The 22,655-nt window shown below is 56.5% G+C and overlaps 4 protein-coding genes across 4 annotated transcripts in view; 2 read left to right on the top strand and 2 right to left on the bottom strand.

Annotated features, from left to right (window-relative positions):
* The window catches only part of MONBRDRAFT_34078 (uncharacterized protein), a gene marked incomplete at its 5' end in the record, with an annotated part of 9,284 nt that extends 8,111 nt beyond the window's left edge, over positions 1 to 1,173 (bottom strand). Inside the window, 4 exons of the mRNA XM_001749333.1 lie at positions 3 to 154; positions 468 to 519; positions 654 to 790; positions 948 to 1,173. Coding sequence (XP_001749385.1) covers positions 3 to 154; positions 468 to 519; positions 654 to 790; positions 948 to 1,173 — 567 coding nt within the window. The remainder of the gene's footprint in view (positions 1 to 2; positions 155 to 467; positions 520 to 653; positions 791 to 947) is intronic.
* A 288-nt stretch (positions 1,174 to 1,461) lies between these two features.
* Positions 1,462 to 2,966, top strand: MONBRDRAFT_34079 (uncharacterized protein). Its single transcript, XM_001749265.1, has 6 exons — positions 1,462 to 1,475; positions 1,722 to 1,865; positions 2,010 to 2,145; positions 2,267 to 2,418; positions 2,624 to 2,658; positions 2,797 to 2,966. The coding sequence occupies exons 2-6, from the start codon at positions 1,740 to 1,742 to the stop codon at positions 2,927 to 2,929; spliced, it is 582 nt and encodes a 193-aa protein (XP_001749317.1). The 5' UTR covers positions 1,462 to 1,475; positions 1,722 to 1,739; the 3' UTR covers positions 2,930 to 2,966.
* A 4,589-nt stretch (positions 2,967 to 7,555) lies between these two features.
* Positions 7,556 to 14,569, bottom strand: MONBRDRAFT_34081 (uncharacterized protein; the record flags this gene model as incomplete). Its single annotated transcript, XM_001749334.1, has 7 exons — positions 7,556 to 8,503; positions 8,582 to 13,332; positions 13,461 to 13,843; positions 13,995 to 14,036; positions 14,163 to 14,216; positions 14,305 to 14,423; positions 14,512 to 14,569. 7 exons carry the CDS (start codon positions 14,567 to 14,569, stop codon positions 7,710 to 7,712), a joined length of 6,201 nt encoding a protein of 2,066 aa, XP_001749386.1. The 3' UTR covers positions 7,556 to 7,709.
* Positions 14,570 to 14,765: 196 nt separating this feature from the next.
* Positions 14,766 to 22,465, top strand: MONBRDRAFT_28890 (uncharacterized protein; the record flags this gene model as incomplete). The annotated part of the gene is made up of 16 exons (XM_001749266.1): positions 14,766 to 14,849; positions 15,056 to 15,132; positions 15,192 to 15,364; positions 15,519 to 15,552; positions 15,738 to 15,855; positions 15,976 to 16,034; positions 16,072 to 16,099; positions 16,230 to 16,286; positions 16,530 to 16,649; positions 16,757 to 16,816; positions 16,914 to 17,009; positions 17,124 to 17,177; positions 17,292 to 17,374; positions 17,450 to 17,492; positions 17,656 to 22,191; positions 22,283 to 22,465. 16 exons carry the CDS (start codon positions 14,766 to 14,768, stop codon positions 22,463 to 22,465), a joined length of 5,805 nt encoding a protein of 1,934 aa, XP_001749318.1.
* Between the last annotated feature and the right edge of the window lie 190 nt (positions 22,466 to 22,655).

Genomic DNA, 22,655 nt, shown 5'->3' on the forward strand with positions numbered 1-22,655 from the left:
ACACACACACACACACACACACACACACACACACACACACACACACACACACACACACACACACACACACACACACACACACACACACACACACACACACACACACACACACACACACACACACACAAAGCAAACAAGCAGAAAGCACCTCCCCCTTTGTCGAAGTGTACATAGCGTGGTAGAATTTAAGGTTATCGAAGAGAAATTAGGATAAAAAGCTAAAACATTATAGATCTGTGGGGAGGTAATTGTAGTAAAGGTCCATGTTTTTGAAGCAGCAGTGGAGAGTTGGTGGTGGCTGCGACGGGACTGCGACGGGAGGGGTCATGCATCGATTGCTTGGAGCAAGATGCAGGATCATGGGCCTTCAACAGGCACAGGGCTCAGCCCCTTGCAAACATCCGTTACGGCCAGGGGATCGGCAGAGCGGGGGGGGGGGGGAAGGCGGTTCTATTGCACAGAGGCACGTAGCCAGGCGAGGTAGGCATCGCTGCCTGCTACAATGGGCAGGGCAATCACCTAGACGACCCACGGTCATGGGGTGGGGCAGACAGCCATGGCATCAGCAACTGGCCAAAGGCGTACTTGGCCAAGAGAGCGTACATGTATTGTAATAGTAAAAAAAGGTTTGGCAAGGGCTCAGCCGTGCTTACCTCAGGAACGTCATAGTCGTGTAGATCCAGAACCCGCGCCCGCAGGCGCTCAAAGGCAGCCGGCGTGGTCTTGATCATCATCAAGTGTTCCTGATCCGTTTCCACCTGCCCCTTCCACAGATAGGTGGACTGCACGCCTGATGCCACCATGCACAAGACCAGCGCGGTTTCAGGACAATAAAGAAAAGAAAGAATGAGTCAAGTGCATGCAATGCGAAAGCTGCTTCGGCACCCTCGGGAAAGGGCGCCTTTGCAGCAAACCAGATGGCAGCTACTGCACCAATCAAGACCTACCTGGCATGGTGTTGACACAGGCAGCGAGCCGCTCTTCGACGAGGGCGCCGGCGATGCGCTGGGCCAGCTCAGCGGTCGGGGTGGTCACAAAGACAGCCAGGTGTTCCGAAGCTTCAGAGGTCAGCGCCGGTGCTGAGGCATGGCCCCGTCGCGCTGCCGCCATGCCAGACCTCCAGCAACCCCATCTAGCAGCCATGGCTAGCCCCACCCCAGCAGCACCCGCCATCACGGCCCACACCACAAGCCCCCCGCGCGACGATGCTTCAAAGCTGGACATCTCCTTCAACAATAACCCTCTGAAATACCGCATCAACTCACGTTGCAAACATTAACAATACATCATCAAGACAAGATTTATCGTAAAAACCCATATCAAACCGAGGTACAAGATAAAGATGTAGATGATTTTAGACTTATAGGAGAATTGTTAGGAGTGTCAAGCATACTTTATGAAGAGAATGGGGAAATTACTGTCGTGATCATTTTTCAAAGCCTGTTGAAGTTTTTGGTGCTGTTTTGGCCGTTGAGGTACGTGCTCCACGGGCCAGTGGCAGTGGTACTGGTTGTGGCAGTGGGCCAAGGTTGAAATAGAGGTGGTCGCCAAGGCGATGGGCACTGGTGTACCTTGGGGGTGATGGTTCAACTTGTTGATACCATTCGTTTTATTTTTCTGGGTTGCACGAGAGGGGAGGCACCCCGGCTGTGCCACTGAACTTGAATTCGAGATTTACGTTTTGCTTCTGGAACGGTGTGATGCGTGCGCTGTGCCGATAGGTTAGTCATCCGTGAAGAATGATGATGATGTGGCGTGCTTGCCTTGTCGCGCTGGGGGCGCTGGCAGTGCTGGGAGGTGTGCGTGCTGAGAAGCAGGAGCTGATTCGCGAGGTGGTCGAGGTGGTCGAGTCTTGCGAGACGCGGGTACGCTTTCACACGTCGCGACATTGAGGGCTTGTTTGATGCTGACGGATTCTTGTAAAAGCGAGTAACATGCGTGTACGCTTTCCTGACCTCCTCCTTCTCTTGCCCGGGGTGCGTGGGGCATGATCTCTGCTTCTTGATCAGGTGCAAAAGGGTGATGAGGTGGCTGTCGTGCACGTTGGCTACTACAATGGCCAGCAGATTGATGGCGTGCCCCGTGATGAGAATGGCAATGCCGAGCCTTTGCGTTTCAAAATTGGCAATGGCGAGATTATTGAAGGCACGTTTTCGTGCGAGTGATTTTTTTTTTTTTTGTCGCAAACGTGTGTGTGTGTAGGCGCGTGCGTTGGCGTGTGTGTGGCCAGTGTTGACGACCTTGGTTGACCGATCGTTTGTGGCAGGCATGGAAGTTGGCCTCTTGGACACATGCTTGGGCGAGAAGGTGCGCTTGACCATTCCTCCACACATGGCCTTTGATGACGGCCGCAAGCAGTTCCGCCACAAGCCCGTGCCTAGCAAGGCCACCGTCATCTACGAGATTGAAGTTGTTGGCGTACGTCAAACCAGATGCCTGATCCGATTGCGTCAATCAAGGACATGGCTGGGGTTGGGTTAGGGTGGCTGGGGTTTTTGGAAGCATAGTGGTCGTGGGAGATCGAGACCTTTTCCGGGTTGGTTCTGCGGTTGTGCCCGGACCCCGCTTCGCTCAACGAATAGAATTTTGGTTTGCTGCCATCGATTGCCTTTGCCTTGCATAGATTGACCGTCCCGGTACACTCAAGCACACGACCAAGTACGCACAGTGTTTGGCTTAAAGCTGAATTTGTTGTTGTTGTTGTTGTTGCAAACGTCAATGTGCATCCAGACTCATCGTGTGTCTTGTTCGGATAATCTTCTCTTTGCACCCGATGGCGGCACGACCTTGGGATAGGGTATTGTACGAGTCGATGGGTGACCTGGTCTCCGTGGGCCTGGTGGTGCTGATGGTTGGAGGCGCCGTGTACGTGGCCTCGCGCAACGGCAATGGCAACAAGAAGCGCACCAACCGCAAGAAGCGCAACTAAGATGGCTGATACCCAAAGGGAGAAGGCCATGCCCCTCGCGGCCGCGGACCCACTAACGCGGTTGAATGGTGGACGGTTTCCGGCTTTTTTTTTGCACACTTTGCCAGCCAATTCACGTTGTGTTCTCCTACCTCGCCTCGGTCGTCTCCAATTTGCCGAGAGCATGACTTTCGAGAGCCTGAGCTCGTGAGCACGAACCCAGTGAGGGCAACCCACACTTTTGCTGACATTCAGTGCTCGAGAGGGAGCGCGTCATGGTCAGTCAGGAAGGACCAGTTAGGGGGTCGTAGATATGGCAGCGCGTTCAAGCGGGGCGAGTCGTAGATACGTTGGTCTGACTGTATGTAGTAAGGCAAGGTTGGGAACGACCCGCTGGACGCGGTTCCGTCACTCCCCCCCCAAGATGCTCGCATGCACGCACATCCATGCAAATGCTCATCATCACTCATGGCTTGACCATGCAACACACAAGAAGAGCCTGATGACGCGGTCTACATGTGTGTGAAAAAGAGAGAGAGAGAGAGAGAGAGAGAGAGAGAGAGAGAGAGAGAGAGAGAGAGAGGGAAGAGAGAGAGAGAGAAACAGAGAGAGACAGAGAAAGAGGGAGAATCAGAGAGAATCAGAGAGAGAAAAACAGAGAGAGAGAGAATCAGAAGAGAGAATCAGAGAGAGAGAGAGCGACAGAGCGAGAGATGAAGTCATTTTATAAGGACGATTTGGCAGCGTCAATACCCCTTCCCTCCCTCCCTCCCTCCCTCCTTCTTGGTCTTGGTTCACTGGCCACTGGGGCAGAGCTGGACAGGGCGTTGAGGAAGAAGAGGAAGAAGAACAAGGCCCATTGTGTGCGCGTTTGGATGGATCCCGTGGTCACTTTGAAGGATCATCCTTTCAGCTGGTAAGGTTGCCGTCTCTTCACTGTTGCTGGGTGATTGGCTCGGTCGACCCGTGACTCGGTCGTGACACCGCCACTCGAAGCGGATCTTCTCCCCCCTTCCCCGTTGTTGTGCATGTACTTGATCTGGTTTGGGTGGTGATGGGCGGGAATCCCAACCCCGACCAACGCCCGTATCAATCCCCTTTCAACTTGGTGTTGTGCTGTTCACTCATCCTCATGATGAAACCGCTCGCGCTCCCCGTTGCCCCTCCTCCTCCTCCTCCTCCTCCCGCTTGGGGGGTTTTTTTTTGAACTTTAACTAGATGGTGCTACGCCCGCCCGTTCCTTTCACCTTGCTCGGCTCGCTGTGCATCCTGCTCCTCGGACAGCCAGCCCAGCCGACTCGTGCATGGTCCACACTTGCACATTTGTTTGCCTACACCCACCCACCCACCGCGCTCGATTCGATTGGCCAGTTTCCGTCCCTCGTTTTCGCCAGGTCGTCAACGTGTCCCCACCCTGGGTCCGTTGCAACGCAGCCACCCGCGTTGTCCAGGCAAAGATCCCCAACTCCTCAACCGTTCGTCCAACCGCTCGCCACACGAGCTGGACACTGTTCAGAGGGCTCGGCCCGCAGCCTTTTAGCTTCGTCCAACCGTCTGGACCAGTCCCCGCTGCTGGGACGCCTCCATCACCTGCCTGCATTTTTCGTTTGCGAGGCTTGGCGGACCCGAGTCCCAAGGCGCTCAATTTTCTCGTCCCTTTGAAGCGTGGTGTGCCCCTGAGCGGCCACCGTCGGCTGTCAGCGCAGTTGGACAAAACGTCTTCCCCTTCTCCTCAACCATTGTCATGGCCACCGTCTCGAGCCTCTCCGTTCTGGAAGAGCTTTGCAAAGTGCACCAACTCGCCATCACTGCCCAAGACAGCCGCATCTTGATGCAGGCCCTCTTTGATGCCATACAGGCCAACAGCCTCAGCGACACGCTTGACCTCTTGCATCGCATCCCGCAACCCCTCATCCTGGGCGTTTGCGACAATAAAATGCGCCTGTGCATCCACCAAGCCACCTACCTTGGTCACATTGATATTGTTCTCGCCCTCTTGGACGCCTACCCAGCTCTACTGAGTATCCGTGATCTTGACACGGCCCGCGGAGGGTGTCCCATCCATTATGCCAACTGGGCCGGTCATTTGAACATTGCAGATGCCCTCTTGGCCCGTGGTGCCGCCATGACCAACCACGACCTCGTGGGCAACACCCCCATGCTGTAAGGCCATTTTTTCTGCCTCATATCCCAGCCTGACATCTACTCGCAGTCAATTCTCACCTCGCCACCCATGTCGGCCTTTCTTTCTCTCCCATAGCTATGCCATTTACGGTGGTCATCTTGAGATGGTCAAAACGTATGTGGCACGTGGGGTCAACGTGCGTGATGTCAACTTGAAGGGCCACTCTGCCGTTATCCAAGCCGCCTGTGGAGGCCACCAACACGTCGTGGAGTACTTGATTCATAATCACGACGCCTCCTTGGCCCAGCGTGATGAAATTGGCGTACGTTTCACGGTCCCCCCATTTTTTTTCAACAACCTGTCTACGCCGCCCTTTCTCACGCGGCTAACTTTCCTTCTCCTCCATTGTCAATGAAACCCATTGGCGACAACAACAAACTCGAATCCACAGAATACCGCCTTGCTCTTTGCTGCCTGGGGTGGTCATCTGAGCTTGATGCAGTGGATGCTTCAGAATGGCTCCAGCCTGGCAGAAGAGTCGCAAACGGGCCACACGGCCCTCCTCTCCGCCGCCAATTCGGGGGCCCTCGAGGTCGTAGACTGGCTCCTCAATGTCGCCCACGTGGATCGCCGCCAGCGCAACAAGAATGGTGACACGTGCTTGCTTCTCGCTGCCTTTGGAGGCCACATTGACATGCTCGAGTGGCTCGTGGGCCAGGGCGCCTCGCTCAATGAGCGCAATACCGATGGTCTTGATCCTTTGCTTTCCGCCTGCAATGGTGGTCACCTTGGCATGGTCAAGCGCCTCCTTGAACTTGGGTGCAACCTCAGCTACAGCAACGTCCACGGCTACACTCCGCTCATCTTGGCCGCCTGCGGTGGCCACGTCGACCTTGTGGCCTGGCTCTACGAACAGGGCTGCTCATTGGACGATGCGACCACGGATGGCGACAGCGCTCTTCTGCTGGCCTGCTATTGCGGACATCTTGACCTTGTGCAATGGCTGCTCGATCAGGGCAGTACGCTCGAGCAGCGCAACAACTCAGGCCTCACGCCGTTGCTCTCTGCCGCCAACGGCGGTCATACCCGCGTCATCATGCACCTCCTTAATCGCGGCGCTGACATTGAAGAGGCTGACACCGAGGGCTACACACCCTTTCTGCTTGCCTGTCGCCGTGGCTTTGCCAACGCAGCCATGGCCTTGGCCATGCGCGGCGCCAACATGCGAGCCCGCACCAAACTGCGTCTCGACGCCCTGGCTTTGGCCCACGAACACGATGCCGTCACCCGTTGGCTGGCCAAGTCGCTCGACTTTACCCCTCTTCATGTTGCCTGCCAGCTTGGCCAACGCACATACGTGGCTCACTGGCTACATCACGGCATTCACCCGAGCACGCCAACCCTAGTTGGCCGCCCCGTGGTTCCTCTTGATCTGGCGCTTGACTTGGCAGACGATCTTCCAGAAAGGCCACGGATCATCCAGTTGCTGGAGCAAGCCACGTTGCCCTGGTCACCAATTCGCCATTGGATGTTTGGTCCCCGGCATCGCCGCTGCGTCATGAATGCCTTGCTGCTGCAGGCTCGCCTCGAGACTGACCGCCCGGACCTTCCGACCTTGCCGCACGAGGTTTGGCTCCGCATCATTCGCATGATTGGTCGGGACGTGGAATACCAATCGCGCCAAAGCCCCTGTCGCCGTTCCCGCCGGGTATATCGCCGGCGCTTTGCACATGCCCTTGGCTTTCGCCCGCCCCTTGAGGCCACTTAACGCATCGCACGTGGCCATCGAACCAGAAAACTATTGCAAATCAGTTTGAGCAGCCATTTGCAATGCTCGTCGCACAAACAAGAACAAGAACAAAATTGGAGAAAAAACAAAAAAAAAAGGAGAACAGTATGAGCAGCAATTACCACCGCCACCAACAACTCGACGTGATCATTTGCAGGACAGAACGGCACTGAGCAATCATTGGGTAATCCAATGAACCCCTCAGCAGACATATTCTGTGCCCCAGTCCATTGGGTTGCTGGTAATGCGTGACTCGCAGGTCTGAGACCAACCTCTCATTGAGTTGAGGGAGATTTTGAGCGCCTTTGGTGCAAAGGCCATTTATGAATAATATTATTACAGGCAGCACTGATGGCAAGCCTGCTCGCCCAAACCCGAGCCCGAGCTGTGGGTTGTGGGCAACCTGCCGACTGCGGCGGGGGTTTGTGTGCGCCGTCACGTGCAAATGCATTCAGAGAGTAAAAATTGACAAGAAATGTAAATCACAAGTGCAAACTTCCTTTCAAAGGTGAAGCGATCGATCTGATTATTGACATCAATTGGGCAGGAGAATAAAAAAAAAGGTCAAAGCCCATAAAAAGGCGAGTTGCAAGTCGGATTCAAAACTCCAACGCGTGACAGCAGTACACATGCCATCAAAAAAAGCAAAAAAGCAAAAAAAAAAAAGCACAATGCTAAAAGAACATAGTCTGGCAAGCTGTCAGCCGTCTTTCACACACAAAAACAAACGAAACATACTCATCAATCAACGAATCAAGCAATCAATCTCTCTTCAAGTCAACAAAGGAACGACAACATCTATAGACGCTCATCTCCGACCAACTTCGCACAAATATCACACATCAAATCAAGAACTAGTGCAGAAACACCGACAACGTACGATGCATCTACTGCGGGGCACATTCAGCCGGGTGCTCATCACGGTCAATGTCTGAGCGCACCTCGGCCTGACGACTCTTGCGAGCCAATTGAGAACCGGCTGCCACTGGGTCGCGAGGGGCCACGACCTCATCGCCCGTTGTCACTTGTTCGCCAGACGGCAATTGGAAGCGCACTTGTTGGGTATCCTCTTTGCCAGAGGCCTGGCGAATCATCTCCGCCTTTTGCTTGCTACGACCAAACAAATCCTTGGACGGTGTGTTCTGAATTCGCTCCGATAGGGGTCGTTTCGCTGCGGGGCGACTAGGGGAAGACGTGGCGCTCGAGCTCAAAGCGGCACCACGCTTACCACTGCCGCTGCCGCTGGGCTCCAAGGACGGGGCCGCATTGGTGGGTGTGGCCGCTGCTTCTGGCGCCACGTTCTCCAGGGTGGTCTCGCCGACATCGGGCTCGAGAGCAGACATGGCACGGACCACGCGTGCTCCGACACCGGCAGTGCCACTGCCCGCATCGCTGGCCGCTGAGCGTACTGCTCGGGCCCGGGCAACCAGTGACGCGTTAGGGTCGACGAGGGAAACCTCATGATCAGGACCACCCACGGCGGTTGTTGACCCCGCTTGGCTTGCGTCGCTGGAAGTAGGCTCAACAACTCGCAGCTTATCCACCAAGGAGCGAAGGCGGTGATTCTCCTCGCGCACATCCAGAAGCGCTGCCTTGAGTGTATTCTCTGTCGAGTCAATGCCACTCAAACAAGCACGCGCTTGCGTCAATTCCTCTTGGAGAGCCTCAATCTCTTGCGTAGCTGCCAACCCGCGCGTTTCCAGCTGAGCAACGCGCTCGCGATACTGTGTCGTTTGCCTTGTGAGAGCGTCGAGCTCACCCTGACGGGCACGGGCTGCGGCGGCAGCCACGTCCTCTCGCTCCTCCTGCAAGCGCGAGATTTGCGCGCGCAAGTCGTCCATCTCGGCATCACGTGCACCTTCTCGCTCCAAGCCCTCACGCAGCGCCTGCAGTTCACCTGTGCGAGCCTCCAGTTCCTCAGTGAGGGAAGCGATGCGCATTTCAAGGTAGTTGTCACCGGCCACGATGGTTTGGTGGAGCCGATCATGCTTGCTCTTCATCTTTGTCAACCTAAGCTCCACGCGCTGCAACTCGGCCCGGGTGTCCAAGCTCTTCTGCTGCACAGCCACAAGTTTTTCTTCCGCCTCCGCCAACTGGGCCTTGAGATTTTCCGTCTCCGCAACCGCCTCGTCACGGGCTCGCTGGGCGTGCTCCAGTTGAAGGGTCAGGGTCGTCACCTCTTCATTGGCCGTGTTGGTTGAGTCAATAGCGGCAATCTGCGCTTCTAACTCTGTGCAGTGCAGGCGTAGGCCCTCGACAGTGTCTTGCAGCTCCTCCACCTGCTCCTGATGCTCACGCACTTGGGTGGCGTGCTCAGCCTCCAAACTTGCTTGGGCAGAGTCAGCAGCAGCCAAGGCCTGCTCAACCTCGCTCAGCTTGCTTTGTGTTGTGGCCAGCTTTTGCAAGGCTTCCTCCAGTTCGGTTCGTGATGTCGCAGCATCGCGTTCTGCCGTTTGCAGCTCAGCCAGCTTCTCGTGCAAGCTGGCAACTTCAGCACGAGCCAGATCTGCCTGCTCGCGTTGCACGCTCAGTTCGTGCTCGGCCGCGGCACGGGCTTGCTCGGCCTCCTCTAAACTTGCAGAAACACCGGCTGTCTCATGCTTGTGCGACTGCTCTGCCTGACTCAGTTCGTCGCGAGTCTTGGCCAGCTCGGTGCACACGGTTTCCTTTTCTTGTTGCGTCTGCGCGAGCTGTGCGTGCAACTCGCTGGCACGCGCCTCGGCCTCATCACGCTGCGCAGCACTGGCCGCCAGGTCATTTTCAGCTGAAGCTTGGGCGGCTTGCAGGGTGGCCAACTGTGCTCGCAGCGCCGCCACCTGCGCTTCATGCTCCGCGGCCAGAGCCTCCTGGTCCGCTGCGGCAGTCAATTGTGCACGAGCCTCTGTAAGCTCTTGCATCACCGAGTCGTGGGCCTGCTGTGCCGCAGACAATTGTGTGGTCATTTCGGCCACGCGCACGCGCAGGTCATCAAGATCTGTCTGCTTGGACTCCACTTCGGCCGACAGACGTGCCGTGACCGAGGCGAGCTCGGCGGTCAAGGATGTGTGCTTGGATTCCAACGCTTGGAATTTGGCAGTCAGATCCTCATCGACCACTGGCTCTGCACTCAGGCGGGCTTCTCGTAGGTGCTCCAGTTCTTGACGCATGCTTTCTTCCTTTTGTTCAAACACCACGCACTTGGCTTGGAACAGGTCACGCTCGTGGCAAAGGGCTTCAAGCTGCTGCTCCATCTCAGTCACGCAGGCTTGGCTGCGCGTTAAGCGGCCGTCAAGCTCGAGGACCCGCTCGACCTGTTCATCATAACTGTCTTGAGTTACCATATCCTCCAGTTGAGTCTGCAAAGCATCGCGCTCCGACTTCAGTGCAGCCATGGTTGCTTCATCAACAGTTGGTTCCGATGCTGGCTCAGATTGCAGGGCTTCCAACTCAGCAGCCATGGCCTCGCGCTGCTGCTGCGCGATGGCAAAAGCTTCTTGAATCTCTGCAGCTTCTAGCTTGGCTGCCGTAAGCTGTGCCTGCAATCGCTCCGCCATTTCTGACGCTGCAACAAAGTTTGTCTCGAGACTAGTGTGAGCTTCACGCAACTCTGCCAGGTCGTGAAGCGCCGCTGCCATCTCTGGGGACACGGCGGGCCCATCCTCCTCCATGGGCATTGGGCTCTCGTTGGCTACGGCCGCAGCCTCCATGTCAAACGCGCTAACGGCGCCACCCACCATGGGGCTGTCAATGGCGGTCTTGCGTCCCAGACGCTTGCGCTTGACGGCTTTGGATACAGATCGAGAAACAGACTTGGTAAGCTTGGAGAGCAGGCCCTTACGCGCACGCGCTGCCGTGCTGGGGGCGGTAGGCGGTGTGGCAGCGGTTTGTTGGGGCGAAGCTTGCTCTTTTGCGTCGCGAAGCTCAGCCACTTGCTGACGCAACATGGTGCATTCGGCTTGTAAAGCCTCGCGACGCGGCGTCAGCACGTCAGAAGCCTCTGGCTGGGCGGACTCTTGAGCCATCACGACGGCCAGGCGCGTCTCGGCAACTTCGAGCTGAGCACGAGTCTCAGCCAGCGACTGACGCACAGAGTAATCAAAGGCCGCCTCGGCAAACGCACAAGCAACCTCGATGGCATCCTCGTCACCGCCGTGCAGTTCCTCGACCGCGTGTGCCAGACCATCACGCTCTGCCTCAAGCTCGGCAATGTGCTGCTCGGCGTGCGCAAGCAGGGCCTGCAGGGAGGAAGTGGCTACGTGGGTCGTCTCAGATTGGGTGACATCAACCTGCAAGGCAGCAGTGGACGTCGTTGACTGAGACTCGAGCATGTGCACTCGCAGCTCCAATTCTTGAGTTGCAAGCACGAGCTCCTCGTTCTGGCTCTCAAGCACTTGAAAATCTTCTAGGAGGGCCTCGCACCGCGCTTCATTGTCGTCGGCCTCGGCCTGCAACTCCTCCATGCGGCGAGTCGTATGCCAGCTTCCTTCATCGGCTTCCCAGTCGCGATCCGCCAGAGTCTTCTTGAGTTCGTTGGCCTTGGCTTGCCACTTTTGACAATCGTGTTCAAATTGATCGCGCGCTTGCTCTGCCAGGACGCGCTCTTGCTGGACTTGCGCCATTTGTGCGTGCAGCTCAGCCAAGGCAGCATCTTGTGCACCGTTTTCTGCCATCTGCGTCGCAAGTGCAGACATGCTGCTCTCGAGAGTATCACGGGCTGCCTGTAGGGCTGCCAGTTGACGCTGCAAGTGCTCCGCATTGGCGGTGGCCGTGGCGCAGGCCTCTTCGGCCGCTGCGCGCGCCTGGTTAGAGGTAGCCGCCTCCTGCTGAGCCTTTTGCAGCTGACCCTCCAGCTCGAATGCGTGGGCAGCAGTGGCGTTGAGAGCATCCAGTTGATTGGTCAGCTCGGCCACCTTAGCCTCTGCTTCCGTGGCTGCAGTTGACTGGGCTAGGGTCTCAGCTTGCATGGCTTCAACGCTAGTTTTGATGCCGTTGAGATATGCCAGCAAGTCGGCCGGGGCACCCAGCCCAAAGGGCTGGAGGGTAGCAAGAAACTCCTCCCGCTCCGCCTCCAGTTCGTCGACGCGCTGTTGCAGCACGCTGGTGGCGGCGTCTGTCTCTGTCTTGCTCTCCGTAGACTGATCCTCACCACGTGCCTGCTGGAGTTCTTGAGTAGCGGCTTCGAGCTTGCTACGGGTGGTGTTCAACTGATGCTCCAGCATATAGGCGTTGTCTTCGGCAGCTTGTTTGGCGTCATTGGCAGCGCCGACCTGCTTTGCCATGTCTTCCAGCTCCTCACGCAGCTGGGCTTCAGCCTCAGCACGAGCGCTTTCACGAAGTTCTTCCATGGCCTGATTATGAGACGCCTCGCGTGTGGCTTGCTCACCCTGGAGGTTCTTGATGGTGTCCTCGTGCACTGCAAGTTGGGCACGAAGCTCCTCGATGGTGGATTCCAAGGGCCCAACAGCCGCCCGAACGGCGCCGCTTGGGGAAGCCGGCGGCGTGATGGACTGAAAAGCCTCAAGTTCATCCTTGAGCATGTTGTTGAGATCGCGTTGCTCCTGCAGCTGGTGCTGCAGATACTCCTCGCACTGCTTCTTGGCACAAACCAGCTCCTCGGCATGCTCGGCTGCCGCCTTTAGCTTTTGATGCAGCTCCTCAATCTCACTGGGCGAGGGGCCCACTTCTTGTGCAGGGGCTGCTGCGGCCTGAGCCATGGCCTGTTCAAGTTGCTCCGTCACACGGTCCTTATCGCGAATGGTACCTTCCAAGAGCTCATTGACTGAATTGAGTGCATCTTCAAGCTCGCGCACTTGACGCTCGAGCTGGCGGTTCTTGCCTTCGAGCACCTCTTGTCGAGAGAATGTGCCCGAATCCGTAGCAGAGGCGGCGGGGCGAGCCTGGCGACGGCGGCGGCTTGTGTCCACGGGGCCCTCAACAGCTGTTTCCATGGGTTCAGAGCTGTTGAGCAGAACGTCAGCCGAAGGAAGAATCGAGCGTCGACCACCAATGCCCGAGCCGCTGCCGGGCAGAATGGACATGCGCGAGCGCATCATACTGCGACGATGCTTGGGCGCGGCCCATGTTTTGCGACGCTCGTTGCGGCGTGCGCGGGGGTTTTGTACACGCGGGGAGGGCTGGATGAGTGCGTCCGAGTGGAGAAGCATCGTGCTGAGCTTTGAGATGTTCTCTTTTTGTGCTGCAAGATCGCGGGCTAGCTGCGCCTTTTCGGCTTCAAGCTGCTGCACGGCAGCACCGCTTTCCAGTTCAAGCTTCTCCTTTTCCAGCTCACGAATTTGCTTGCGAAGCTTGACAATCTGTGCCTTTTCATCATAGACCTCATTGACCACGGCGTGGTTGCAAATCTTTTTGGCGCGGGTTGCAAACTTGAGGGTAGAGATCGTTTCGTCCTGGTGGACGGCGGCCGCGGTCACGGTGCAAATGATACCCGTGCGGGCGTTGCCACCGAGCGAGTTTTGAAGAATGCGTGTAAGCTTGGAGTCACGGTAGGGCACATGGGCAGCGTCAGTAGATCTAAGTGGTACAGCAGAAGGAATGAGAGGGGCAGACTGGCACAAAGCACAACCAGTAGGAAGCTGTTTAAATTCAATGAGGCCCTGGTCAAACAACGGAACAGAGGAGGAGGCGGTGGTGGGACATACTCGGTGAGCTTGGAGATGACGTTGCCGAGGCAGTGGAGTGACTTGTTGATGGAAGCCCCCTCCTTCAGGCGCATACCCTCAGCACCAGTGTTTGCGATGCGCTCAGAGCCAGCCAGATCGACGAGGTTTAGGTGGGATACGCGGACGGCACCTTGCAGACTCTCACGTCCGGCGTTCTCCGACGTCTCTGGGACGTATTCGCGGCTTTCAATCACAAAGCGAAAGATTGTGTGCGAGCGGCTGCTGTGGTCGTTCATGCGCGTTGCTCCAACCTTGCGGTTGCGAAGACCGCGTTCAAGCAGTGACAACACATCTTCTGGCGTGTACACGACCTCCTCGGTCAGGTCGCCAATAAAGATGTCACCCTCAACCGTCTCATGGATCTACACCAGATTAGAAGACAGCACAAACGACAATGGAACGGGAGCGCCAGAAGGAAAACCACACAGATCAGCCAAGTGTGGAGCGACAAAGAGGAGCAAATGCATGGCGTGTTGTGGCCGTGCATTTGGCTCGATGAGGCTTGGAACAAACCTTGAGGTTGGTGTTGCTGCCGTTGAACAAATCACTAATGTTCTGATGACATTCGCAAAGAGAGGCATTGAAATCGGGTCGTGAGTGGCATTGAAACAAGTCACTTGCTTGGCATGTCAATATCGCGAGCGCTTGCAACAACAGCTCGAGGCATATGTCAAGGCCTACCTCGTTGTATATTTCAAGGAAAGAGACACGCAGGAGAAACTCGCGATCATTTTGCTAAGAAGACATACCACGGGAGCCGGCACGCAGAAGTGAGTTGGGTCGAGCCAAGCCAAATGCGGCAGGCAGGTTACTTGCAGCTTACCGCCTCAATGCTCTCAAAAATGTCGTCAATCGCTTGAGGGATGATGCCAGGATGATCGTCCGTGCCCATCATGGTATGTGTCTTACCAGACGAAGTTTGACCGTAGACAAAGACGGTGCCTGGCATGGTGCGAGGCACGGCATTGACATGAGCAGGAATGCGAGCAGTCATTCTGGAAAGGGGTTATAGCACATTTTGACAGCGTACCGTTGATGCCTTGCATGGCATCGGCGACGATGGGACGGGAGACGGCATCGTGCACCATGTCCGTGTCGCAATTGGGCTTGAAGACGCGGTCTGTGGGTTGCACAAATTGGTAGGAGGGGACGAGAGGAGGGGATTTAGCATCGCCGAGGCTTAATCAAGGGCAGGCGGTGACACGGTGGAAGGGAAGCTCTTACCAAACACGTATTGATCTTGCCCACGGGTGGACGACTTCATGGTGGTGTCCGTCAGCTCCCATGCTGTGCCCTTGTCGGCCTCGCTATGCGAGCGAGGGCCGCGTGTATCGTGTGAAGCAACGCCGTGGTTTCCACGGGGCTGAGGTGCGAGCTTTGAGCTGCTGAATGCGAGTGGTCACAGACTTACCGCTCCTTGAGAGGCCGGACACGGATGGTGACGTGCACCTTGTCCATGTTGGCGGTCCTGCAGTGCGGACGCTGGGGAGATCGGGCTCACAGAAAATTGATAGCTTCAGGGCCCAGGGCAAAAACTTCTTGTTTTTTTTTTCCTTAAAAAAGAATGAATATAGAAAGAAGAGGGGCTGAGCACCTCTCCTAGAAGGGCCAGCAAGCGCTCAGACTATTCGCAGACCCGCAATGCACATGAGTGAGCTGAGCGTGGCCAACGGCATCAAGCCGCTTATTCAACTGACGGCAAATGGGTAGCGGGCAGAGTTCCCAGCTTTTGAATGCCCCAGACACAACAAATTCATCCCAGTTTGCCAAGGACACACACAAGTTGCCAACTTACCAAGGCGCAGCGGTTCTACCAGGCAAGAGAGGCTGGCCCGGGGGAGCAGCAAGGGAAAAGAATAAAATGAAACCGCCGATCAGCGCTCGTCAGTTCCTTTTTTTTTTTTTTTTTTCGATGTGCTGACAAAGCGAAGTTTGGGAGCAACAAATTCAAATTTACCCGCATCTATTTCCCAAATATTCTGTTCTGAAAAATACGGGTTTAACAATTGCCTTAAAATCATCTGACATAAATGTCAGGTTCGCTCGCGCGACACCCCGACAGCTTTATGAGGTATATGGGCCACAAACTCTCACAGCTGGTAGCGAGACCTGTGATGTTCATGTTATTGACGTTGTTATTGCTGCGATTTCTTCAGTTATTGCATTTAAGTGCTTTCATATCGCTTCTTCCGAAATCATTCCACTTGCCACTTATCAACGTATAATATCCAGTTGTTGCAGTTTCTTCAGCTTTAGATTCTCTCTCTCTCTCTCTCTCTCTCTCTCTCTCTCTCTCTCTCTCTCTCTCTCTCTCTCTCGCACTCTCTGCCACTGCTGCCTGCTGCCTACCTTTCTGCTGGTGCTGGTGCTGGTGGTGCCTGGTGCTGCTTCTTCGCTGTTGATCAAGATTGCTGGTTGTTCTTCCCTGCTACCTTGATGAGAGGGGGAAGGGTCGGGGTCGAACGAGGAGGGGGGTTCATTGGTTTGACTGGAGGTGGCGGAGCGACGCTTTGACAGTCTGATTGTGGCTTTTCGGGTTTTGGATCGATTGAGGTACGATGACCCCTGGCTTCTCTAATGGCCACTCCAGGCACACACACACACACACACACACGCACGTACGCACACACACGCACGCACGCACGCACGCAAGCGCACTGCATCTCCTTCCCTCTTTCTCTCTATCGCGCGCGCGCGCGCACACACACAGAGACACACACACACACAGACACACATTTTTTATTTTAGTTGTGCCTTTGCCTCTCAGATCAGCCCGCACAGCTCAAGAACCTTGATGCTGCTGCGGTCTGTGATGGCGCGAGACCATGACTTGGGATCACATATTCGCCTCCTACCAGCACCCCCTTCTCTCTTTGACTAAACACAGTTTCACCTTTCGAGCTGTTGGTATCCATCTTTGACATTGCTGCTTTGCCATCGTCGCAGACTCTGCCATCTCGGACGCGACGCCGCAGGCCGCGACTGGCTATGCAGTGAGAACGCACCGTCGACATGCTAAACCGCTTTCGGTCCGATAAACGGCTTCAGCATCCCCAGAGCTCGGCCTCCTCCGTGGCCAGCAGTACTGGCTCGCTGGGCCCTGACGCGAGCTCCTCGCCCTACGAGCAACGCGAATTCATCCCAGACAAAGCCGCCTTCGAGCATCAGGTCTTGTTTTCGCTCTCATGCCTTTATCAGCCTGCACGCACGCGCGCGTGCACTTGCTTGCACGGCCCAGTGCGATGCCTGACTCTCAATTTATCTTGTCATGATAGGGTTTGCTCTATAAGAAGGTGTTGAAAAAGGCCTGGAAAGAGCGTTACGTCGTACTGCAGGTCTGGCCCTTTGTTATCCCCACTCCATGCCGTCCCGACCCCGGCTCTCGCTTTTGTCCGGCGCGTCTATCAACTTACGTGTAATCGCTTGTGCCAGGCGGGTGTGCTTTACGAGTTTGAGGTGGATGAAGATAGCCAACCATTGTTTGATGCAGTCGTCAATCAGACCCCCATCAAGGGCAATGAACTGCTGGTCCGTGCCGTGTCGGTTTACAGAGTACACCCCAGTGGCGGCATGGCTCGCGCACGCTTGGTCTAACCTCGTCCTTGGCCCTTGTCGGGGAACGCCCCATCCTATTCACTGTAGTGTAACGAGTCGAAGAACAAGTTTGTTCTCGAACATCACGCCGGCGGTCGCAAGGTCGGTTCCACCACGCCGCGCTATTCTCGCACAGCGTAGCGGGATATGTGACCTTTTTGGCCCACCTATCTTGGTTGGGCTTACCGTTGTATTCGTATTATCTTATTATTCTAGTATACGGCGGCATTCCGTGCCAAGTCTGAGCACGCTCTCAATGAGTGGCTGCGCCTCCTGAAAGATCAGACCTCCGACGAAACGTACGTCCAACCTTGTGCGAGCTTGCTCGAGGTCTCCACTGAATTTGCCCTCATGTTCACCTTCTACTCGTCTAGGCACGGCCACGTGCACTATTACAAGCCCAGTACCCGCAAAAAGGTGTGGGCCCCTTGACTCGTCTCCCGTCTCTCGTTGTCTGTTTGATTGGCTTTCTTCTTTTGAATTTTTTCTTCTTAAGGAAGCCATTCCTCCGCTCGCCGCTTGCGGCCATTACTCAGTTCAAACTCTTGTTGTTTGTCATTGCTGCTGTAATTCTTGGCAGCTTCAATCACTCATCAAGCGCACGCGCGACTCGAGCGCCACCCCTCGCGAGGTGTGTCACGCCTCCACGCTGCGCATCACCTTTCTGCCTTCCTCACCGCCTGGCCCAATACCCAAATCACAGAGCATACCAGAAACTATCGAGGAGCACTTGGGCCAACTCTATCAGCATGACTTTCAGGATACTTTTGCCCTGCTCATCGCGGCCCTCAGCGATCTCTGCAGGCGACTTGAGGTCAAGGAGCGAGCCTTGCCGGCAGTGACGCGCGTGCTCGGCACGTTGCAAGGGCTCTTGCAGCTAATTGGATACACGGTGGATGAACACCACGACGCAGATCGACAGTCGCTGATTGACGAGCTACGGCCACCCCAACAATCGCTTTGTGGAATAGTGGCTGACATTGCAGACCTCGTTTGCCGCTTGCAGCCGCTGGCGCAGCGTGAGCCCATGTACTTTACGGCCCCTACCCCGGATTTGATTGCTGACCTCACGAGCAAAACCAACAAGGTGCTGCTTTGTCTTGAATCCATCAGCGCCCTGCTTTTCGATCAAGACACCCATACACCCCTTCGGTTGCCCACTCAAACCAGTGCCTCAGACACTGGCGTCAACGCCCGGGGACTTCTTCGAAAAGGTTTGGCAGCCTTGCCGACACGGGCAGGATCGGCCATGGAACTTGTCGTGCGCTCGCGTTCGTCATCTCCTCGTACCACACAGCCAGAGCTGGGGTCAATCCCCTCCACCCCTCCGATTCAGCCCGTGCCCATGACTGGGGACGGGGCCGCACCTGGCTCTCCACCGCATCCCAACCCCAATGCCGCCGCATCTCCAGTTTCCTCCATTGGCTCGATGCCTACGGGCACACCACAGCCGACCACTCCGCGATCAGGACTCACGAGCCGAGCGGCGGTTGTAGCTGACCCCGTCAAGGTGGAGCGCCTTGTACGCTGCTACGGCCTCGAGGCAGAGCGCGCGCAAGCCCTACTCTGTGCCAACTGCAACGATCTGCTACAAGCCCTCAACGAGGCACTGGGGTCGCAGCGCACCAACTTGGAGACTGAAATGCCGCCGCTGCGCCCTTTTGTCGTGCGCTCCAAGTCAGCCTCATTGTTGCACATTGGCAGTGGTCGTGGCAGCGAAGATGGCTTTGGTGGCTCCACCCGGCGCGCCCGCACACGTCACAGCACACGAAGTCACCATCACCACGCACACGGCAATAAAAACAGCCCGTTTGGGTCGGGGGTGGCATCGCCGGCTGGGACATCAGTTTCTTCCACGGCCCCCGGCAGTGTCTCTGCTCCCAATGCTAGTGGTCAGATCGAAGATGACCGGCGCACTTCATTTAGTTCGCTGGATCACTTTATCGCTCAGCGCTCCAGTTTGGGCCAGATCGGCAGCGAGCCACACGCGGCCGCACGCTCTGAACCGAATAGCTTGCGCGCGTCAGCCGGGGAACTACACGCACTCAACGGCGTTAGCCGTGAAAACGCGAGCATCGAAAGTCACTCTGGTGACCCGTTTAGTGGGCGTCCTTCGCCCATGCCAAGTACGATTCCGCCAACGAGCGGAGATCTTGTGTCGGACTCAAACAGAGTGCTGTCACCTAGCATACCCTCGGATGCCTCGGGCTCGGTTCGTCGTCGCAACAGCATCAAGCGGCCCAACCGCGTGACGGCCGTGATGGAGGTGAACGACGGCGTTACGGCCGTTGATCGATCGCCCGAGCGCATGCATCAGTTCTCCCACGAGGAGATGGGGGCGGGATCCGGTTGGGAGTGGGACGGTGCCTGGTCCCCCACGCACAGCCAAAATGGGGCCCGTACTGCCCGAGACCAGCCACTCGAGTATGCGGATCCCGGGCGTACTGGTGCGCGTCACGGCCTGAAGCTGCGAACTGGCACCATGACATCGGACGAGGAAGAGGACGAGGACGCGCAGGCCAATCAGCCAACAGACCCCGAGAGCCTGGCAACATTGCGTAGGGGCAGCTCGGTCGAACACCCGTCCCGTTATCGACGGGGGAGCACTGACGATGACTCGGATGACGACGACGAAGATGACGATGATGACGACAGCTATGGCAGTCGAGGCCACTCAGCACCTGGATCAGGCTTGGACCATGACACGGCTGCGGCACTGGAGGCCGCTGATGTGGGCGATTTGATGACTCGGCGTCCTGCACGGCCACGGCGCAGCGACTTTGGCCTGGGTTCCGGCAAGGCTGGCAACGAGGGGGAACGGAGCAACATATCTCGCCGCCGCATGTCTATTTTAGGCATCCGTGCCGAAGATCAGGAGCGTATGGAGCGCGCCCGGCGCCTCCGCCACTCCACCTTCAGCAGCTCCACGGCTCACGAACAGCATTTTGCTCGTGAGGCACACCGGCACCCGGCCTTTCGCCTCTCAGCCAAGAACCCCTTTGCCAACTTTCATGATCCGGTCGCAAGCCTCGATGCATCGGCCATGGCCTCGGCTCAGGCTCTCATGACGGATGATGACGATGATGACAACTCGACAGTCGGTGACATCTCTTACATCAGCACTTCCTTCGAGTCAGATGCCGGACCAACGTCCGAGCGGGAACACGCCCCCCCAAGCTCTACAGGCCACTTGTCAGTGATACCCACAGAACTGCCGCGGACCCTGTCTTCTACCAATCCCTTTGCTAGCTTTCTCTCGACAAGAGCAGGGGTCGACGGGTCCAGTGCCCCGACTAGCACAACCCCGAGTGGTCGCGCGAGTCGCCTTGCCCATGCCAATACCAGCGGATCAGCAGAGAGCACAACGGGCAGCAATCCATTTCCAGCAAAGCCGTCTACTGAAGCCCAAAGCTCGAGCCAAGCGGCCGCAAGTGCCGCTGAGCGACTGGAGGTTCCCGCAACGACAGCACCCATTGATGTTCCGCCCGTCATCCCCCCACGCATACCCACAGGGGGTCGAGCGTCACCTGCTGTGGGCTCACCGGCCCTTCCTCCACGTGGCCCGCTTCGGGACATGGCTGCTTCAGCGTCGCGGACCGACGGATCCGCCTCATCGCTTGTGGCATCACTGATCACGGGCCATGGCGACGACGGTCGCGGGCGCTCCAAAACGATGCAATCTTCTCCCTCACAAGGTCCGGTCGCCTTAACGACCAAGCCCCGCTCTTACAGCGACCGTCAAGCGGATATGATGCGCCCACGAGCGCAGGTGATAAGTGGTGAGGGCAATGGCCATGGCTCACCCCACCGCCCTTCGCTGACCAAGGGCCACCCGGTCGTCATGCAGCTTACAGATGCCGACCATACCGAGGCGACGTCCACGGACGATGTCGGGCCAACAGCCGCACCGCTGCCTCGCACGAGCCTCGGCGGTGACACTGGTGATGCAGGTCAAATTGTGTACGTGGCCGAGGCCGGGGATGAGATTGACGATGTCACTGGAGCAGTCTGTTATCGATACGCGTTAGAAGACCACCACGAAATTTTGCGAGTCAAGCTTGCAACGGTCAAACAGCTGATGCATTTTTTAGTGGCTGTTTCGAACGCGGACCCGGACTACTTACCGGCCTTTGACCTGAGCTTTGGCATCTTCACCGACGCCGATCAGGTGATGCGGTTTTTGACCGACTGTCATCTGAAGTCTTACGAAGGCATTGTGGCTGGTGCCAACCTGAGCGAAGCTGCTTTTGAACACTCTCGCTGCTCAGATGCCCTTGCGCGTTTGCTGCCGCGCCTCTTGCGGGACCTCAACATGTCTCTTTTGCAGCGGGTTGCAGATGCCATCACCCGCTTGCTACGCCTGGGTGACGTCCACTTTATCGAGCTGGCTGTTGAGGTTTTGCAGGCGCTATCCCTGGCGCTGGAGGAGCGGGCCAAGCTGGAAGAGCAGCGGCGTGCCGCGGCCAGCCCTCGACGGGCCATTGTGATTCCCGATCGCCCGCAGGAGCAGCAGGTTTTCACGCGCTTCGAGTCCATTACAGATGTTCCTGATTTCGATGTGGCACGCGAGTTGTGCCTGCGGGATGCGGAATTGTTGGCTGCTATCACACCTGAAGAGCTCATCAGTTGGCGTCACGAATCAAAGCGTGCAGACTGCAGCAATATCATTGCTGTGACAAACCACTTTAACAGCGTGAGCCGGTGGGCCGCAACGCTCCTCTGTCGCACCGAGCGCTTGCGGCGTCGGGCCAAAGTACTAGCCAAACTGGTGGACGTGATGCGCGCACTGCGCAAGCTGCACAACTTCAATGCCCTCTTGGCCATTTTGTCAGGGATTGACAATGCGGCCGTGCACCGCCTCAAGCATACCTTTGACCATGCCGGCTCCAAGGTGGCAAGCCGCTTGCGCAAGTTGAAGCTTCTGATGTCCCGCGACCGCAACTTTGCCGTGTATCGGAGCGCGTGTGCCCAGGCCAGCCTGCCTGCGATCCCATACCTGGGCCTGTACCTGTCGGACATTACGTTTGTGCACAATGGCAATCCAGACTTTTTTGATGACTGCGAGGGCATCGCTTTCCCGACGGCTCCCGTGTCGCGCATCGTCAACTTTGCTAAGGTATGATCCAGCGCCTGCTTTCGCTCGGTAAACACATAACCTGGGATGGGCTCTTTGCGTTGTTCTCAACCGGCTTGGTGCTTGTTGGCAGATGCAACACTTTCATTCGATTTGCAGTGCTGTCCAGCATTTTCAAAGTGAAAAGTATGATTACAAATCGCGACCGGAGGTTTATTCCCTGTTTAAAGACTTTGAACACCTGGACGATGAGGCCCTGTACCAGTTATCACTGCAAGTGGAGCCTCGTGGCGTCAAGGCGGAGGATTTGCAATAATCTCATTTCCCTTTTCTGTGTATAACCGATTGTTTCCTGTGTGTGTATGTGTGTGTGCGAGCGTGCGGCCTAACCTGAGACAAACAACTTGGTGAGTTGGAGACAATTTTTTTTTATCACACTTCTGATGGAGGATTTATAAGAAGCAATTGAACCTTTGTTCTCCAGTTTTTGGTTTCATATATGTTGT

The sequence above is a fragment of the Monosiga brevicollis genome, genomic scaffold, assembly GCF_000002865.3.
Source record: "Monosiga brevicollis MX1 MONBRscaffold_29 genomic scaffold, whole genome shotgun sequence".
Classification (NCBI taxonomy): Eukaryota; class Choanoflagellata; order Craspedida; family Salpingoecidae; genus Monosiga; species Monosiga brevicollis.

Bases quoted from the DNA above. Each gene is read 5' to 3' on its own strand.
- MONBRDRAFT_34079 (XM_001749265.1), top strand. From the start codon at position 1,740: ATGATGATGATGTGGCGTGCTTGCCTTGTCGCGCTGGGGGCGCTGGCA. The intron at 1,866-2,009 runs GTACGCTTTCAC...CTTCTTGATCAG, and splicing joins TCGAGTCTTGCGAGACGCGG to GTGCAAAAGGGTGATGAGGT. The intron at 2,659-2,796 runs GTACGCACAGTG...ACCTTGGGATAG, and splicing joins ACACTCAAGCACACGACCAA to GGTATTGTACGAGTCGATGG.